The sequence below is a fragment of the Lampetra fluviatilis genome, chromosome 3 (genome assembly GCF_964198595.1).
Source record: "Lampetra fluviatilis chromosome 3, kcLamFluv1.1, whole genome shotgun sequence".
Taxonomy (NCBI): domain Eukaryota; kingdom Metazoa; phylum Chordata; class Hyperoartia; order Petromyzontiformes; family Petromyzontidae; genus Lampetra; species Lampetra fluviatilis.
The window spans coordinates 25,811,699-25,831,452 of record NC_136277.1 but is presented as its reverse complement, the minus strand read 5'-3'; the positions used below and the strand labels follow the sequence as shown (position 1 = coordinate 25,831,452).

At 42.9% G+C, this 19,754-nt stretch overlaps 1 protein-coding gene across 1 annotated transcript in view; it reads right to left on the bottom strand.

Annotated features, from left to right (window-relative positions):
- LOC144949549 (dual oxidase 1-like) overlaps positions 1 to 19,754 on the bottom strand; it is a 41,853-nt gene that overhangs the window by 15,598 nt on the left and 6,501 nt on the right. Inside the window, exons 5-22 of the mRNA XM_078879479.1 lie at positions 18,620 to 18,801; positions 17,537 to 17,744; positions 15,369 to 15,535; positions 14,451 to 14,511; positions 14,223 to 14,319; positions 13,587 to 13,665; positions 11,740 to 11,836; positions 10,634 to 10,806; positions 9,143 to 9,318; positions 8,383 to 8,501; positions 6,859 to 6,996; positions 6,062 to 6,175; positions 4,909 to 5,108; positions 4,120 to 4,308; positions 3,676 to 3,892; positions 3,008 to 3,101; positions 2,666 to 2,838; positions 1,601 to 1,673 (exon numbers count right to left, since the gene is read on the bottom strand). Of these exons, the coding sequence (XP_078735605.1) occupies positions 1,601 to 1,673; positions 2,666 to 2,838; positions 3,008 to 3,101; positions 3,676 to 3,892; positions 4,120 to 4,308; positions 4,909 to 5,108; positions 6,062 to 6,175; positions 6,859 to 6,996; positions 8,383 to 8,501; positions 9,143 to 9,318; positions 10,634 to 10,806; positions 11,740 to 11,836; positions 13,587 to 13,665; positions 14,223 to 14,319; positions 14,451 to 14,511; positions 15,369 to 15,535; positions 17,537 to 17,744; positions 18,620 to 18,801 (2,557 nt within the window). The remainder of the gene's footprint in view (positions 1 to 1,600; positions 1,674 to 2,665; positions 2,839 to 3,007; positions 3,102 to 3,675; positions 3,893 to 4,119; positions 4,309 to 4,908; positions 5,109 to 6,061; positions 6,176 to 6,858; positions 6,997 to 8,382; positions 8,502 to 9,142; positions 9,319 to 10,633; positions 10,807 to 11,739; positions 11,837 to 13,586; positions 13,666 to 14,222; positions 14,320 to 14,450; positions 14,512 to 15,368; positions 15,536 to 17,536; positions 17,745 to 18,619; positions 18,802 to 19,754) is intronic.

Genomic DNA, 19,754 nt, shown 5'->3' with positions numbered 1-19,754 from the left:
TTGATGTATTAGTTTCAACCGAGAAACTGCGTGATTAAATATCTATCTGTGCGTTGTTCCTGTTGGCGTTCGTGATGATATAACTGGACCCCTTTGTGGAACACGGGCAGTGTGTGAACAATAGGTCTCATTATAGTTGCAGCCTTTCATGGCTCCCCAGCAAAGCCCCATCAAACAATATCTGGAACAATTGGAAACTTTAAACTGCATTCTAACAAGAACGACAACGAAAGCACGACTCTTTCCTATACTTTTCACTCCCGTTGCGTTTGTTGTTGTATTGTTTGTTGTTGTAACGTTTCTGGACATCTGTGCAACAAAAGAAGCTTCATAGCTCATCGGATTCCTCCAGTACGAATGAAATATTTCGAATGTTAGAGCGCTCTTGGTGCCACTGCCATCAGATCCTCACAACAAACCCCCCATCCTTCGCAGCGATGTCGCAACCACCACTCGACGACACGGACCTGCTACAGCCGCCACCTCCGCTTACACTTTCACACCATTCAGCAATAGAAGACAAAACGCTCCCATTACGGCTCCCTTCCTGCTCAGCAACCTCAGAAGTCGAATCGCGTCCAATTGACTGGTGCCCACTTTTATGGGGATTTATCACCCCCCACAAACACCATGCCGTTATTTTTTAATCCAAACTGCTCACGGCAGCAATGAACAAACCTTTTACAATGGCCCCAAAGATGGCTATCTTGTGTTAAACCACGGTGTGGAGGAGCTTCCTTTTTTGCCAGGCTGTACACCAAACAGTCAGATCGACGAGGGTTGTCTCAGCCACCAGACTGGACTCTATCTGAATTGCAATACGCGTGTGCGCTACAACAATGTGCCTTTGTAAAAGGAGGCAAACGCTTCGAACCCGCGGCAGTCGCTTTCTGATGCCACTGCTGGCAGAAGGGCCTCCAATTAAAAGCAAACACTATTAGGGTACTTGGTCCATTCTTTGATGTTGTCCAGACACGGAAGGGATGGGAGTACCCACCACACTTCACCTCAAAGACAAAGATCCGCATGTAGCCTTTAACAGACTTGTAGGAGCAAGTGCTGTGAGCGAGCAGCCTATGAAGGCCGGCATGTGGCACACGATGAGGGTGGGTGGCCAGCACCACGCACGCCCCGGCTACCTGTGACTCCCCAGTGATGATGTTTGCACACCGCACCAGGTACTCCATTGAGGTTGAGTCGACCTAGGACCGGTTCAGATAATCGTCGCCGATGTTGGCAGCGAGCAGGAATAGAACTCGGGTCGCCGGGTTCGTAGCACGGCGCGCCACCCGCTACACTACCGCTCCCATCACACACGCACACAGTCGCGGATCGTTTAGTTTAGACTACTTGTGATGTGAACATTAATAATGATGTGAGTGAATTGAGGTGGCGGGAGGGGGGATTTAAAAAAAAAACTTGCACCGTTGTTTCAATTGACTTGCTGGGAGACAACAGCTGAACTGATTGGTGGCCCTTTAGCTTGCATGTCAGGAGCACTAACCATTACACCGTGGCAGCTCCTGTTCTGATCACTTGGCTACGGGAGACGTAAAGACGATATCACGTATACCGGTAATCGCTCCCTGAGCATTCTTACCCGTTTGGTTTGCGATGGTGAATGAAAGAGACCGTGCGTTCTGCTTGACGTTTCGCTTGGGGCAATTCCATACCTAGAATTAAAAAGCAGTTACAGTCAGGGTGTCCAGTTCGGTTGGATTCTTCTTGCATGCATGTTGAACTTATTTCGCACCATACATAGCCAACCCTGTTAATCGGAGGTGTGGGGGAAGGACAACAAACTAAACACAAAAATCAGTTCTGAACAAATGAGTTTTCAACCTAGAATATTTAAAAGTGCATAGCTCCAGTTGCTTCCTGATATCGGAAGGAATCGCGTTCTAGACGGCCGCAGAAGCGCATCTAAAAAGTGTGCGATGCAGTGACCATCTTTGCTCGATGGTTAGTCAAAAGCCACTGCGAGAATGATGTACTTACCAAATAACCCACTCCCAACCCCCCACTGTAATTGATGTAAAGCACCTTGAGATTTTTATTAAAGTTGCTAAATAAGCTTCAATTTGTATAAGATTGCTTGGAAGTGTGCACAATCAAATAATTAAAAATCAACACTGAACGACATGTCGGCTATGAGTCTTCAGGCGCCAACTGCCATTCGATCCCAACCGAAATAACATTTAGTCAATTAGTGTAATTATAAAGAATTGTAACGCACTAAGATTTTACATGAGTGATAATGTGGAATATTTATAAAAAGTTAATTCACCAACAAATCCTACGTTTTTCATTTTATTGTGGGGAAGTCAACAGTGGTTGTCCTATCTGTAGACTCACCCCGCTACAAAAATGCGGAATTTCAACCAACTGGCTCAGGGTTGTAAGCTGGAGATAAGCACTGCTTCAGTGGTGGTTTGATCAGGAAACTTGACTTTGACCTTTGATACTCTTTGGTTCTTTCGGTAAAGTCACATAGGTAAAAAATAGAATAAAAAATAAAATAAAAAATATTAAAATTTTTACCTACGTGACTTTACCGAAGGAACCAAAGAGTATTACAATTGTAGTCATGTGACGAAGGATGGGATAGATTAAACATGTATGAACAATAGACCACAGGATGAATCTGAACAACGTAGTACGCTACCTGGAATGTGAATCTGAAGGCTGCCGGCGTCATTGTAGTGCTCATCCAAGAGGGCATGCAGATCCTGCCAGGTGAACTCCGTCTTGTTGAATTCTTGTTTACTAAACAATGCGTTGATGATGCTGTCCTCTTCCTTCTTTTGTAACTTGTAGTTCGCCATCTCCAAGAATGACCTGAAATTTGGGACGAATCAAAAATACACGACGTTTTGTGAACGCTATTGTTTAGAGCAGCACCTGTTTGTCCATTCAATTGAATGCGATGGTTTTTTTTGGCTTATAACTAAATATTATTACGTCTACAGGCACATGAAAAAAGACAAGAAGAAAGACGTTCACCAACCTGAGCATTAATTCATACTTCTCCTTTGTCATGGGCCCACACCTCCTTGTGGCGTACATGTCAAACATCTGTTTGGACTTTTCCTCAGCAGTACCTAGTTCCACACACAACGCAGTGCTGTGTTAGTTGGATGTGTTATTTGATTTTTTCCGAAGAACTTTATTTGCAAATTGAAACAAACAGTTCAAATTATAAATGCCATTTTACAGTCTTTCTGGATGCAGCTCAAAACAATTGTAACCATTTGTGTTTATTTAATGACTGCCGTTATATATATTTTTTATTAAAACAATAAGGGGGGAGAGGTAATGTTTGCTAACAAGGAGGAGACGCTGATAGGTTAGTAGCGAGGGAATATAGATTTTACATTTTCTTCTTACCTTGGGGCCTATTAACTGAGCATTTAGTTCTGAATTGCACATTGGGTGGAGGTTGCTATGGGTTTGAAATAATTGTGGATATATTTTTTACCGGTGGTCTGGTTAGAGTTCATTTTCTAAAGATAAGGCTAAATAAATGGTCACGTGTCCATGAGGCTGCAACATACTTATGTTGCACCAGTCACTAAACATTTTTAATAACTAAGCAAAGTATACCAAACAACAACAAAAACGTAATTTTGTGCAGTAAAATTAAAATTGAAAATATAGCAATAAAATCGGCCCTACCTGTTATGAAGACGCCAAGCACATCAGTCAGCTCATTAAAGGATAAGTACCCATCATCGTCTTTGCCAGTCAGATGAAATATGCCCTGCATAAATGTGGAGCTGGGCTTCAGGCCTAGCAATTCGCCCAGCTCTTCTCGAGACAGCTCACACTTGAGCGACTGTTTTACTGCATCCGCCTGCATCTCCACATTTCTCTCCGGGTCAATCTTCAAAACCTGCCACGGTAAAATGCATCAATATTGCCCGATATACTGGACACCATGAAGCATAGAACACATCACTTTTGTAGTCGTCGATTAATACTTTGAATTACATGTCTCATTTAAAGGATTACAACTTCATATCATAGCATCATAACTATTGGTCAACATGTGCAAAGATAGCGATAAAAAAAAAACGTTTTAATATTTGATGTATAAATGTTCGTAAAAATATAAATCACCTTGGAAAATATTTTCTTGAATGATGTCTCCAGCAAGACTTTCCTTTGCTCCTTTGTAACGGCACGTTTTAAAATTGCCTTTTTAGTTCCAGCATCCGTCTTAACAGAGTGATTGGCAACTTTTGTCACAAATTCTTTTAGCTGATGTTCAAATTGACTCCGCTGGATGGTCGATTCAAAAAAGATCACCTAAGAAAACAGCAATGCATTTATAATTCATAGATTAACGTTGATACATTATTTTGAGCTAATGACAAAGCAACACAAAAGCTTAATTCCAGATAGACAGCTAAAAGATAGAGCATCATCAACATCCGCTATGATGAATTTACTGCTGGAGGAAGGCCACTCCAAGCCTTTAGCCCCTTCAGGAAGCTCCCAGTACGTGGAGCAAAACATCAGACATCGCGTTAAACAACCCGCAGGACAGCCCAAGACACACACTGGAGCGCTGGAGGACATAATCACAAACATCTATGCAGTGCTACCTGGAAGAATGTAGGAAAAATACAGAGCCAATAACAACAATACATCCAGTATGTTCTTTACAATTTACAATAACAAATGTACACAGTCATAGAACGGTGTATAATGGAGCACAGTAAAGAAAGCTTTCACGTGGGGCAACATGGTGGAGCGCTGACACATATCGCACACGTTATCGCACACTCGTAACCGTGACGGCATTGGCCCTTGACCTCTTGACGGTGCACGGCACAACGCCGGTGCGCAGCACGCCAGGTGACGTCACGGTGCGGTGCGGTGCGGCTGCTGCTGCTGCTGCCTCACCAGGTCGTACTCTTTGGGCACGTGCACCAGCAGCAGGTTGCCCCTGTCGTTGGCGGAGAGCAGCTCCACGCCCGACAGGGCCTTCACCTCCAGGCTGCGCAGCAGGGCCCCGGCGCAGTCCAGCACCTTGATCGACCCCGCGTCGTCGAACCTCAACCGCACGTCCCGCAGGGGTTCCTTCTTGCCCTGCCATTCCCTGGCTGATGGACGCAATGCATCTGTGTTAATTTGTCACCCATGTTCTCAATGGCCCATGTTATAGAGGGTGACAAAATATGGTCAAATAATGCCCCACGCAACCCACATTGCATGCGTGGGAAGGTCCTCCTTCAGCAGTGGAATACGAAGAGTCGTAGATGAAATGCTCCAATCGTCTAGAGTTAAAGTGACTGTTCGTGGACCCGTAGTAGAAAATGAATGCATGTATTTTAGATATACGTGTAACAAAAAATCGTCATCAGCTTTGGTTAATTTACTGCTGGTTGAAAGTCTCCCCAAGCCACGCAATACATATTTACATGAATATATGATAACCATTACATTTTAAAGTTCGCTTTAAACAAACATAATTTTTTTTAAACCAGCGTACGAATAAAAGGACAACACTTTACGGAAAAAAAACGTATAACAAAAAACAGCAAACCATTAGAAACTATAAAATAAATTATAGTGCACAATAATAATCCTAATTATATGCAAAATAAACATTTCTTTTTTGAAATGTTAAAGTATATTGTATCCTATTTTTCACGTGTTTATCTGCGTGTTCGCGTTTTCATTTGATACATTATAGAGTAATCAATTACAGGGGTATGCATTGCCTTCACGGCACATCTTGGTAGGGCAGCATGGCAATAATAATATGGCTACCGATTAATTACTCTCACAATGTAATCACAACTTAAAGCTTTCGTGACTGCAGGGATTCATATTCGTTGGGTCTTTCGGTAAAGCCACGTAGATAGATCAAATAATAAAAAAATAACAATATCAGTAATATTGTTATTATTTTGTTATAAATTTTTTTTATCAACGTGGCTTTACCGAAAGACCCAAAGAATATGTTATTTGTAATGTTATTAAGATTCTCCACAGCAATGCTCAACGATTTATTGTGCATTACATGTGCAGTGCAGTGCAGACAATTGTGTACCAGGAATGCCGTCTGTCTCCTTCTTTGCTTCAGTTTTTGGGTCATTCTGGTCTGTCAACTTCTTGAAGCTCCTCTTGCGGTTGTAAGAGACGCACCACAAAACTGCAACGCATGCTGTGGTGTGACACAGAAAAACAAGAGTGTCATTATTTATAGTCTGCGGTTACCTCCCTGACACACCCCACTTCCAATGCCATATTTACACTTGCCATATTTGAGTTGAGGGTGATGAGGTTTAGAGGGTAGCGTATTTGCCCCTTGTCACAGGTCAAATACAGCTGTCATACTGATGGTGAGATGTTCACTACTTCACCTGATACACAGGAGGTCGTGGGTTCCATCCCGACCTGTATATTTGGAATTTGCATGTGTTCTCCCCGTGGTTTTTCCCTCCACATTTAGAATGAACATGCATTTACGGTATTTGGCTGCTATACATTTCCACGTGATAAGCCACTTCGTTGAGCTATCATTTGTGGTGAAGAGTAGGTCGTTTTGTGTTGACGTCATGGCCCAAATTTGGCAAATTCGACAATTACACCACAAAAGCAGTCATTTTGGATTACACGTACGTAGGTATGTATGTTGAACTTCTTTCATATCGTACGGAGCCAACCATGCTAATCGGAGGTGCATAGCAATCATCGCCCCCGAACGGCAGACTAATGCCCCAGGTGACCTGCACATTAAGACTAACCTGGTCTCCTGAGATCTCGCCTGGAGAAACAAAACCAACTCGAAATAAACTCGAGTTTTACTTTCACCGCAGGCGAGGAATGAGCGGCCAATGTACTGACCTGCAGGTATGAGCAGGAGGAGTACGTTGGTGATGATGAAGGTGACCACGCTCCCGGAGAAGTAGTCAATGGTCTGTGGGGGGGTGCACACCTCCAAGTCCTCCACTCTGAGCTGCTTGGGCTGCTCGCAAGGGTCCCCTGATGGTGCGTGTGTGTGTGTTGCATAACACAGCAGCACATCGGAGCATTTACACTATGTTAGTTTTGTACATGTATATGGTACGTGTAAAAGGGATCTCTTTCTCATGAGATTAATTCTCATCTGCAACACCGCCAATGCAACTGGTTGTTACTGGCCGCTTGGCGTTTTGCATCTGTCTCTAATGGCTAAACGTAAATATGCATCAGCAACGAGGTGGTGGGTTCATTAAAGGGCTGTGAATCATTCATCAAAGTATTTTGTAATTATAATCTCACTTAAACTTTTTGAAATGCAAACATCTTTAAAGAGTGACGGTGTAATGTACACAACTACAGTTAGGCGATGTGAATGGAGTTGGGCAGGACTCATCGCAAGTTAGGATATTAGCCTGATGGACAAGGCTGGTGATGGAATGGCAGCCAAAGAAAAGATAATGTGTTCACAAGGATGTCGCCACTGCGCGGATGGAGCAATATATATATAAAATAAGAATACGTTTGACACTTTTTGGCAATAAAACAGGTATTAAGATGTTCAAACACCAAATATAAACCTATGCATGTTTGTTTGCATGTTCACCACATGGAAGTCCTTACTTTGTGTTTCCAGTTTTAGGAAAACGAATATTTCCGATTGAAATGGACATTAAAATGCAGAGGTAAAGTATGTTGCACCTACTGCGGGACTGCAGCCAGACCGGTTTTCTTGGGAAGCTGCAACTGTTGTTTTTTGCATATCCGGGTAAATAAACTGAAGGCACCGAGTCCGAATTCCATTCATTAAGACACACGCATTACGAACTCTAAACCCAAGGTTGAATGTATATATAGCCTTCTAAAATGTGATCCACACGCCACATTTGTTTTACAATATGAGACCTAGGATGGGAGATCAACCTGAAAAACTGAACATGTTGCGATACGGAGACAATGGCCACCGCCGAGAAAATGTGGAAAATATTCCACAGGCTGAGGGCCACCAATGAGTATGACAGGACGCTCCTGACAAAAAAAGTCTTAAGACTAAGTGAGGCTTTCCTGGGTTTAAACAAGTGTAGTATTTACAATAATAATAAATACTGCACCAGTGCTTGCTTTGCTTCCAGATATCAGGCATGAAAATATGAGTAAACAAAATAATAATGATTCTAGATTTGAAGCTTTCGTGACTGCAAGGATTCATAATCTGAGTTTTTTCGGTAGAGTCATGTAGGTAAAAAAAAAATGAAATTAAAATTAATAAAAAATCACGACGTTTCGGAGGCAACACAAGTCTCCGTCATCAGGTGGGACCATCACAGCCAGATTTGCTGTATCAAGTGACTCAAGTCATAAGTATCAAGTGACTCAAGTCCATTAAGACAGATATGACAGGATCCCCACCGTTTCTCCAGAAGAAAACCTCTTCTTGGACAGAGTTCTCATCGATCATCATTGCAGCTCGCAGGACGCTTGAGAACCGCGTGCCTCGCACCGTCTCTACGTCCGTGTCTGTGAACATCCTGAGCAGCGTAACCAAGCAGTATCGAAATGATAAAAATATGTTGTATATACGTTTCGTAAACATCATACAACAACCGTTCATCATCATCACAAGTCATGATCATGGCACTGCTGGATGAAGCCCTCCCCATGCCGTCACTCTCCTAAATGGCTCTGAGATGCCACAAACAATCATCTCAGCAGTGATCATCTTCGAAGGCATGTTTAATCCTTATCCATTCCACTATTAGCCTAAGCCACCAGCCATCCTCTCTTCTAAGTGAGATATGTTTTTCTCAAGCCCACTAACTCATTAACAGCCAGTGGGAAGTCTCTAATTTGACTTTCTGTCTGTCAGTGCAATTTTAAGCATGCATCTCTCCGTGCTTCTTCGTAGGCAAGAGGGCTGCTCAACGTACGACCCTCCGGCACACATGGCAGCAGTAGGCAATGATGCCACTCATAAAGAGGCACAGTACTCATCAACCAGGATTGAGTAATGCCAATGCCTGACATTGCTCTAACCGCAGCCCCACGAGGTAAATGATGACCATCTCCCACCTGAAGATGATTGCTTGTGTTGCGATCGAAACGTCGTGATATTTTTATTATTATTATTATAATTGGGGGAATTGTCGACAAGGGCATGAAAGCACCTCACCCGTTGTTGGTGTTCTCAAACCAGAAGCGGTCCCCGTCGCGGATGCGCTCAAACTGGTCGACGAGAATGCGCGAGAACAGGGGCCCAGGCCCCCCCTGGCACTCCATTAGCCCCCCCGGCCACAGCTCCAGCCGCGAGATGTCACCGTTATAGAGCTGCTTCAGTCGCTCGATCACCTGATAAAAGACAAATAACCACGTGTAGCTAAAACAGATTGTTGGGGCAAGTGCTGTTAGCGAGCACCTGTGAAGGCCGGCACGGCACACAAGGGGGTGGGTGGCCAGCACCATGCCTGGACACCTTTGTCTCTCTCAATGGTCCCAGATACTAATTTTAGGCTGAGTCGACCTAGGGAAGGCCCATGACCGATTCAGATAATCGTCACTGGCGATGGTGGTGGCCGTGAGCGGGAATCGATCTCAGGTCACTGGGTTCGTAGTTCACCACAATAACCGCTACGCTACCTCTCCCCTCAGACATATAAAGACAAAGATCCCCCGTATAGCCTTAACAGACTGTAGGGGCAAGTGCTGTTAGCGAGCACCTATGAAGGCCGGCATGGCACACCAGGGGGTGGGTGGCCAGCACCACGCCCGGCCGCCTTTGTCTCCCTAGTGTCAATGTTTACACATCGCACCAGGTACTCATTTGAGGCTGAGTCGACCTAGGGGAGGCCCAGGACCGGTTCAGATAATCGTCACTGGTGTTTGCCGTGAGCGGGAATCGAACCTGGGTCGTCAGGTTCGTCGCGCAGCGTAGCACTAATCGCTACGCTACCGCTTCCTTCAGACATACACATATATATATAAACAGGAGATGTCATTGTCACATTGCTGCTTAAGTCGCTCAATCACCTGGCATGCAGACCAAGCATGTAAACAAGCATTTAATTGAACACGTACAAATGGTATTAATGGTATTCCACACACATACACACATCAATGTGTGCAGTGCATGAAATACACCACATGTTCAATTGAAATTGAAATGTTTTAGACTAAAATCGCTCTCACCTTTGCATTTATTGAATTGTAAATGGTCCAAAAACTCTAGATCCAAAGCAGCAGCTACACTCATCAACGTGGGTCTCATTTGATGTACCTTTGCACACAGTAAATTTACACACTTGGAAAAAAACATGCTCCTTCCTCAAGATCATTATTATGCCATTCATATATCGCAGCTCTGACTGCAAACATAGCTCTAGACCTGTAGTAGGTAATGAACAAAAAACACTCCGAAGAATTGCATTTGCATGACCAACATTGCAATCACGCAACCTTTTGCTACATCTGAAACGTAAAGTCGACAATTGTTTTCTTTTCATGGCTACAATTGACTTTAGTGTGAGTCTATCAGCAGGTTACGTGTTTGAGAGTAGGGCAAAACACCCTCTGGAGGAGACCTTCTGCCAGCAGCGGCATGAGTGTGCAATTTGCAGGGATGCACCTTTGCTTTCAACCGGACACATTTCGGTGCAGAGTGATGTACCTCGGGGTTGCTTTGATTGAGCCTGGGGTTGATCTCTCCCCATTGCGAGACAGGGGGCAGCTTCACGGCTCGCCGCACCTCGTTGTAACTGGGAGCTCCGTGGTCGCGTCCCTGCTGAATGTTCATGGCCATGAGGTCCAGGCGGGAGGCCTTCAGAGGTCCGTACATCCTGTCTGCAGTGAGCAATGAGAAGCATTTGCACACACGGTGATGTCATTTAAATGCGGCCACACTTGCTCAAAGCATGCCAGAGTATTAGAGGGTGGTTACCGCTGTGGGCAAACAATGGTGAGAAGCATATGATTATAAATACACGTTGATAAAATTCAGTTGGAAACCCAGAAGTAACACACTTGAAGGCGCAGTACTGCAGTTAACATCACAATGTGTTTTTGGAAAAGGTTATTTCCATAATTCGTGTACAATTTTGCTATTGGCGTCATGTGATAAGACAAATAATCCATTTGGAACTCTTGCATATCAATGGTGCATCGCCATGTGACAGAGAAGAATCTGCAGAAGGAGTTATCACGGAACTCATTCTAACATCTCAAGTACTCTCTGGTTATTTCGGTAAAGTCACGTACATAGAAACAATAATTAAAGAAACACGACGTTTCGGTCGCAACACAAGCGTCCGTCTTCAGGTGAGAAAATGATCTGCTGCGCTTGTGTTGTGACCGAAACGTTGTGTTTCTTTTTTTTCTATCTACGTGACTTTACCGAAAAAACCAGAGAATATGGATTCCTGCAGTCATGAAAGCTTAAAATCAAATCTCAGGTCACCTCTTGACCCACGCACTGGATAGGAGCAGCACTTTCCCACCTGCTATGCTATCGAGTCATGATCGTCATATTTAAAGTCAAACCGATACATACTTTTATTTATCAGAGATCCCATTTTATCCAAATGAAGTACAACATTAATTTCGAATTATTTTTTTGTGTGTGTAGTCAACAGTAACCGAGCTGAGCCCACAATCCCACTGCAACCATTTACCCGGTTGAATCACAGACGACTGAAATCCAGATTTTGAACTCAGGATCTCAGCAGTGTCAGCATGTTGCAATTACCACGTTACAGTGTTGTATATTCAATGTCTCACCGAGGATATCTTCGACAACAATGTGGTCCTCTCTTTCAGCGATCTGAGAAGCCATTCCCAGCAGCATTTCATCAACTTCATTCCGCGATTTGAAAACCTAAACACAATGCAATAGTTGTAACCATATTAGAATCGCAACAATATAGTTTTATGTGACAATATACTGCTATTTAATTGTACACTTAAATTAACAGGTGAACTATATTGCACTAACTGCTGGACTGCAGCCAGACTGGTTTTCTTGGAAAGCTCCACGGCCGTTATTTGTATATCTGGGAAAGTAGACTGAAGCCAACGTCTCTGTATGAGTGCAATGGCACGAGCAAATTGGACAAGAATAAATAATGAGGCTCTTAAATCATATGGCACTTAAATGCCTGAACAACCCAAAGTGCAACTCAAGGAACATCACATCGAGCCTAAACCATTCCCAGGACCCCCTGTGCCGACTGACCCTGTGCGGCGCATTGTGCACGCAGCACCAGCCTGCAATTGTGCAATTGGAAGTTAGTCTGGTGGTAGGGGAGAAAGGTTACGGGGAGATGATTACGAGCAATTGAGGTGTGTTTCGTTTTGAAAATGGGCAAGTTTCATGCAGTGACGCATTCAGCTTGCGCGTACGCCACTGCGTGTCTGTTAGAAATGTTAAAGTGGACGGGAGAGGGGAAATCAAAGTGGGTGGGTAACTAGCACAATCAGCCGCGCCTAGGTTAGCGTTGATTAAGATGAAAGGGGAGCGGGCTTGGATCGTAAAATGTTGGGTCGCTGGAGAAAAAGTGGCACCAATAGCTGGTGGAAGGTGACGCATATCAAGCCACAATTAAGGGATGAAGGGGCAAGGCAGACCCCATTGTTGTCAGAGGAAGTTGAGATGCAAAGTTGGGGCAATAAAGGGGAAAGGTGACGAGACTTCGTGAGAGGGAGCCTTAGCCAGTTGGACAGCGAGCCTGTACATGCTGTATCGCCACACGCAGCGTACGTGACACAGGGGACAATTAAAGACTTTACTGATTCAGGAAATCGTCACTGAGTCTCGTGGCTCTCTTTAAGGAGGGCCCTGCATTTTTGTTTTGCAGGAAAGGACAGTGTTGCAATGTGTTCTCCCTATTGACTAATTTTCACGGGCATTTTTTCTACACTTGGCAAAATGATATTCATCACAGTTCTGTACGATTGATGCACTTAACCCTTTCCCATTCCGATGACTTACATGTATGTCATCGGTTTTTATTCCAATTCCGTTCCGATGACATACGTGTACGTCTTCCGATTGCCTTCCGATGACGTACACGGTACGTCTTCAGGTAGGTAGGAAGGCGTACCGAGGCTCCCACAAAGCCACGCGGGAGGGAGTGCGGCACAGTTTGACGCCAGCTATCATGGAGTGCGGTCGTGTCGCTACAGTTCTCTGCGGTGAATACAATGTCTTTAAAAACAGTGGCACCCATGCCTCTGTAAAAAAAATGTATGCGTGTGTGTCCTTGGAGCGGGAAAAGGTTAAGAGTCCACCGAATGTTGTTGGTTCTTTCGGTAAAGTCACGTAGAAGGGAAGTAATAAAATAATAAAAATAAAACATAATAAAATAATTCTCACGACGTTTCGGCCACAACGCGAGCAGCCGTCCTCAGGTGGAGAACAGGTCCGTCAAGTAGACTCTGTCTACTCTCCACCTGAGGACGGCTGCTTGCGTTGTGGCCGAAACGTCGTGAGAATTATTTTATTATGTTTTATTTTTATTATTTTATTACTTCCCTTCTACGTGACTTTACCGAAAGAACCAAGAAGATGAATCCCTGCAGTCACGAAAGAAGCTTTAAATCGAAGAGTCCACCGAATGTACGATTACCTCATGGTTCCAGTAGTTATTGCACACACGACTTGCAATAAAACCAGACTCGGTTGGCTTGAAATGGCAGGATTCATTCCTAGTGGTGTACAATAACAAATACTTTAATAAGAATATACTGTATTGTGCAATAATATATGGACAGTTAATTTGCATTTATTTATTTTTTAAAATACAAATCTCAAAACAACACAATATTAGTTGGTTAGTATATAGCTTATGTCATTCATAATTTGGCTTTTAAGAATGCAAATCATTTAGTTAGAGTGGAACCCGACATCCACCTATTTCCAGCTTCTGAGCAATGATGATGAAGTTAGACCGAGCACAAACTAATGCAGCCAAATTAAACACGAACTTCACGTGCAGTTTAGAACAGGGCTTCATTTCAGCCAGGTCTGTTTGAGTCAGTCACCGGGAAAATATTTCCCGTGCCCGGTACACAACATCAAGTATTACCGCTCACTGCCGCTGCGGATATTAGTCACCTCCAAGTCTAAAATCGGCATCGACAAATTAAACACCTGGTTTCAGATTGTGAAAAAAGTAGTCGGCCGCACTTACGGCAGCTAGCGCACGGCGATTAATATGAGGACACAACTCATTGATGGCGTGTATTTAACGTATGCTTTTCACCTCGTGTAAACGCCTGGAGGAAGCATGGTTTGGCTGTACCTCATGGCGGCTGCCTCAAACTCCACCGAGATACCTGGATGCACGTGCATCTTGTACCCTGAAATGCACAACAAAAGTGTGAGAGTGGCAGTTTGGGTTTTGCACGTTGCTTTGCCACCGTATGGAATTCTTCAATAAAACAAAAAGGAATGCAAAATGCAGTATATAACGAAACGCAATTTTTTGTACCTGTGTAGTCTGACACATTTTGTCCAAGCATCGCTGGTAACCATTCGTAGAGGATAATGTTCTGGAAATGAAGCGAGAGATGCATAGAAAACACAAAACTTTAATTCCAGTAAAAGGCACAAAGGTGCAGCCCTTCATTGACTTGCTCGCAGCACTACTGGGGAAAGGACCTCCACAAGACCACAAGAGAGAGCATTAGAGAGCCTCCCCCCACCCCCCCATCGAGGATATTTGGCAGATTCTTTCATGTTGGCCAGACAACTTGTGAAGAGGTGTGATTGTGCACGCCTTACCCCCACTGCACACAGCCTGCCAATCGACAAACTCTGGTTTACCCATTGGAACCTCATTTGCCAGAAGATAAAATATGATAATTGTTTTTTACCCTTTTATCTGGCAACAAAACTGACACCTTTTTTTACAAGCTCTCATACTCTGATGGTGCATTGTCTTTGAGTTGTGCGCCTTTTGGAGTCATCTGGTCCAACACCATTTGAGACTAGGCTCTAAGGAAAGCTGTCTCGGGTGTGGACCAATCAACTTCAAGGACAGTGCATACATTATCAGAGTTATGTTTTTTGTTTGCATTACGACTGCAGGTATTGTGGTCTATGCAAACATGACTCCTTGTAAAAAAGGTGTCAGTTTTGTTGCCAGATAAAAGAGTAAAAAAACAATTATCATCTGATATACCCATTTTGACTCCAGGGTGCTTGTTTCAACTGCCGGCGCCAGAAGATGGAACCTGCAAATTTCTGGATTGCAAGTGCAGTGTGGAACCATTTGCACTGCGGCAACATCACTTGTGCCAGTGTGCTCATTCATTATCATCCGTTAACGTAATCGACTGTGGCAATGCAGTTCATTTCAACAGGCCTGCCATTTCATTTTGACACGATAAATTAATAAATCACGCACCTGATAGATGGCCACTACCCACTTCCGTGCATTTGAAAATACTTCTTCGTCATTCCAATCAGGGTGAGCCATGCTCAGGTTCTGTGCCCAGTAGTTGTGGTAGCGCAGCCACACCGTGCTCAAGGCCTTCAAGGACGGGCTCTCATTTGCCCACGGACTCCCAAAAACTGCAAGAATGAATGAAAGGGAAAATAATGGTGGATTAATTACGTAACACCCCTTCCAACATGCGTGCATATTCGTAAGTATGTAATTAGCAGTATGGAATGCAACGGGTAGCTCTGAAGGCAAAAATACATTTGAATATTCGCAAACAGGTTTTTTTGCTTAACATTTAGTGGCCAGGCGTTGAACAACCCTCTGATCAATGTGTCATGTTTTCAATAGAGTATGCCACTCACTAACAGCAACACGCTATTACAGTAAAAGTGTATTTGCATTTCATCATCTTTACAAGAGTTAGCATGACCCCCATGTTCCAGACATACATGGACAGACAGGCAGACGGAGCATACATGCGTTCAAGCTTAATTGTAGAGTGTTAATATGAAAGAGAACATGATTTTTTTATTTTATCAACCTAACATTTCTCTGATAAATCACGACTAAAGCAAGCACTGCTTTCTTGTGTGGAATACAAGATCTGCACATTTGTATGAGCAAGCTGTGCTATTAGCAATTGACAGTTTCTTGGCTGTGCAAAATATAACTCTCACGAGTGATTAGCACGTCAGTGCTTCAATGTCTTCCCCCAATAATTGTAATTGCGAGATTCTACATTACCTTCCTAGGCAGGCCTCTTGATTACAGGCCATTTAGTGAAAAAAAAATACAAAAGTATATTTGTCTCAGATTGTTGGCATTAAAACTTTCAATCCTCGAGAATACAGCATTCGGTTTAACACGTAGGCTTTCGCGACCAATATTATTCATAATCAACGTTTTTGGATTAGATCGCGTTATTTATAAATGTGTCCTAACCCTCCACAACCCGACACGGCCAATCAGCAAAAAAGTGTCACGTTGACAAAAGACAAATATTTCACTGCTTTAGCCCACCGGTGTGTTGAAGCGTGAAACCACAAAAAAACCTACAAAAATTGTAAATGTTGTGGTTTCACGCTTCAACACACCGGTAGGCTAAAGCAGTGAACTATTTGTCTTTTGTCAACGAAACACTTTTTTTGCTGATTGTCCATGTCGGGTGGTGGAGGGTTATGACACATTTATAAATAACGCGATCTAACCCAAAAACGTTGATTATGAATAATACAGCATTAGTTTATTTTGGATTGAATCCTGTAAAACCCTTATCCACTCGACACAGCCAGTTAAGGGAAGTGTCACGTGATTCAAGCGTGCCAAACGTATTACCTCTTCCGCACGAACTAAACAAATGTTTTATTTTTAAATCCTTTATATTAAGTTCACTTGCTTGCTTGCGCGCTTACGACCGTGCAAATCTTTCGGTCGTTTTTTAACCCACTTCCCGTGATCCAATCGAGCTGACATTTTGCACACAGACTCGTTGTGCGTGACAATTTATTTTCGTGAAAATTTTTTTCCAAAATTTTCCACTTTTAAAAAAAAAAACATTTTCATATTTAATTTAAAATACCAATGTGATAAAAATGAAACTCTTTCTCAAGAACAACAGAAATGAATAATAAAATAAAACCGATGCCACGCATATAAAGTATTTATAGTGAAAAACTTTGTTTTTACGGGTTAATTTTTTAGTTTACCAGGTAAGGCCCACTGAGATATTTTGCTCTCTTTCAGAAGCGACCTGGTGAACAAATGATAGCTCAATTAAGTGGATTATCACGTGGAAATGTATAGCAGCCAAATACTCTAAACCAGGGGAAAATCCATGCGACTATGGGGAGAACATACAAACTCCAAATATAGAAGCGTCAGGGTTGGGATCGAACCCACGACTTCCTGCATACCAGGTGAAGGAGTTAACATCTCACCACCGCGGTGCCCTTTAAACAATATTTAAACAGTGTGCTCCATTAAAGTAAGGTGGATATATTCTGTAGTTTAATGTGGCAATACAACTATGCAATGACTATACAAATATGCAAATTATTTAACTCAGGTTATTATAACAAAAAAATGCATTTTTATCAATGTGTCCTCGTAAACGGAACTGTTGCACTCACCATATTGAGTCTGAGGCCCAATGTTGCCAAACTCGTGAGACGGAGAGCGAATATTGATCAATGTGGATGAGTCTTCTGCAAGGGGCGCAAGAAACCCATTGCTGCTGGTTTTCAACATTCCCTTCGCAAACTTGCGATGTGCATTGCAAGCAGTCTGCGAGGATCCGTATATCGAGTTTCCATCAATCCAAGCCGTCACCATATTTGACTAGAAAACAAACGTAAATCACAAATATTCATCAGCAAACATGTTTTTTGTTGTTATAAATCATCATCACTCATGTTCAGTCGACTGTTGGATGAAGGGCTCCCCAAGCCGCCGTCAACCTCCCACAATCTTGTGATGTCGTAATCCACCTCGTGGCTACGCAAGAGCACATTTTATTGCTCCATCTCTGCAACGGAGAGTCCCGTCGGATGCGTTCCACTCCTTGGCTGCAACTCCGTTATTATTCTTGACCATCGGTCATCACCCTGACTAGTGACGTGTGTTTCTGTCAAAGCTCTCTTAATTTCACGAAACATCCTCTAGGTCTCAGTATTGCCTATTTCACACGAAAGAATATTTCTCTGGGCTAATCACTTGGATTTTAATAATTCGCATTCCCGGTAATTGAATGGTCTGGCACAATGCACGGTTGAAAAGTCGATTTAAAAAAAAGCGTCTCATATTTACGGCCTTGTGTGTTTGGTTTCCCATTCTTTTCGGTATCTGTACACTTTCGTTAACTCCCTTGGCTTAATTATAACACCAGCATGTCGTGCCATTTGCTGTCCCCCTGCCGAGTTCATTGTTATAGATCGATGTTACGTTCACCCTGTATCCTTGATCTTGGGTTGTTCTGTTTCCTTGTAGTTTTCTAAACTCTTCTTGGATGTCAATATGGGGCTCGCAATGTTCCGCAACTGTTTGATGCAATTTACACGAATGACGCTTTGTAAAAATTAAACAATTATTATTACACATCGTTTACACACACGTTGTTTAAAACGTGCCATTTCTCAAGTACACGGTCGTGAGCCCAGGACTCAATATGAATCTCACAGATCGATGTGTCGCTACTTGTTTTATAAGCATCTTACCGGCGTTCTGGGGTTGTTTGGAGACGACCCCGTATCCTCGTCCCAGTGGCTGCGCTGGAACGGCAGGACTTTGTAGACGCCATTTGAGAATGCCGAGTCGTTCGATGGGATTCTGATATTGACAAACTCGGCGGGGCAGCCTTGATGTTTAGTGTTCATGATCTCATTCAATATTTGCTGACCTGTGACCAGGTAAACGTACCATGATAAACAGAATGTTTTTGCTCTCGTTATTCAGTATTTTAATAATGTTTAAATGATCATACCTATGTACAAACTAAAATTTAATCATTATATTGTAAATGCTACACATGCTATGAATAACAAAAACTGAACACGCTCGTTAATACCACTATCCTGAAGAGGAATATATATATATGAGAACGTCTCAGGCAATATTTCAAAACGTCTTCAATGTAAGTGTCACCCGTGATTAAAAATGGAGTTTCCAGTGTAACAATGTCTCTGCCTGATCGCTTTATTTGGCTTCATCTCATTTTTGAGAATGAAAAATATATTGTTTAGACTGTGGTGCGACGATCTCAGTGAAGAGTCGAGGGGCAAAGTTCGACCTCTGCTGTCTGAAGGATGAGGAGGCCACTTGATGAATCTTTTCCGGAGTAGACTCCTAAAACCATACTCTCCAGCAGGCAGTCTCTAACACATGGGATGCAATGGTCTGCGAGATTTACAAATGTAATCTTCATCTGATTAAATTATATTGACAGCCCGATTGTAATAAAATGGGGGGGGGGGACCACAAGGAATATTCTATATTATTGCATTGTGGGAAAAAAACGACTTAAAAGTGTGTGATTTGTTAGGATAATGAACGCATGCCACAGTGCGCTGTAAAGATATATTAGAAGTTTCAAATAATTGGCTTTATTCTTATTATCCCCTTGGGTGTGAAAGCAACCTGGATAATACCAAATTTATATCTGAAATTAGCTTTTCCATAAAATAGTCAATTCAAGGCAGGATAAAGACCTCTACGTGACATATCAGTAAAGGATGTTGTTTGACCGTTCTTCAACCTGCTGATTAGTGGCAGATTGATGAAGATGTGGGCTCATAGCACTGCTCCACCCCATAAAATAAGTTGTGTACATGAAACACAATCTTTCCAGATAAC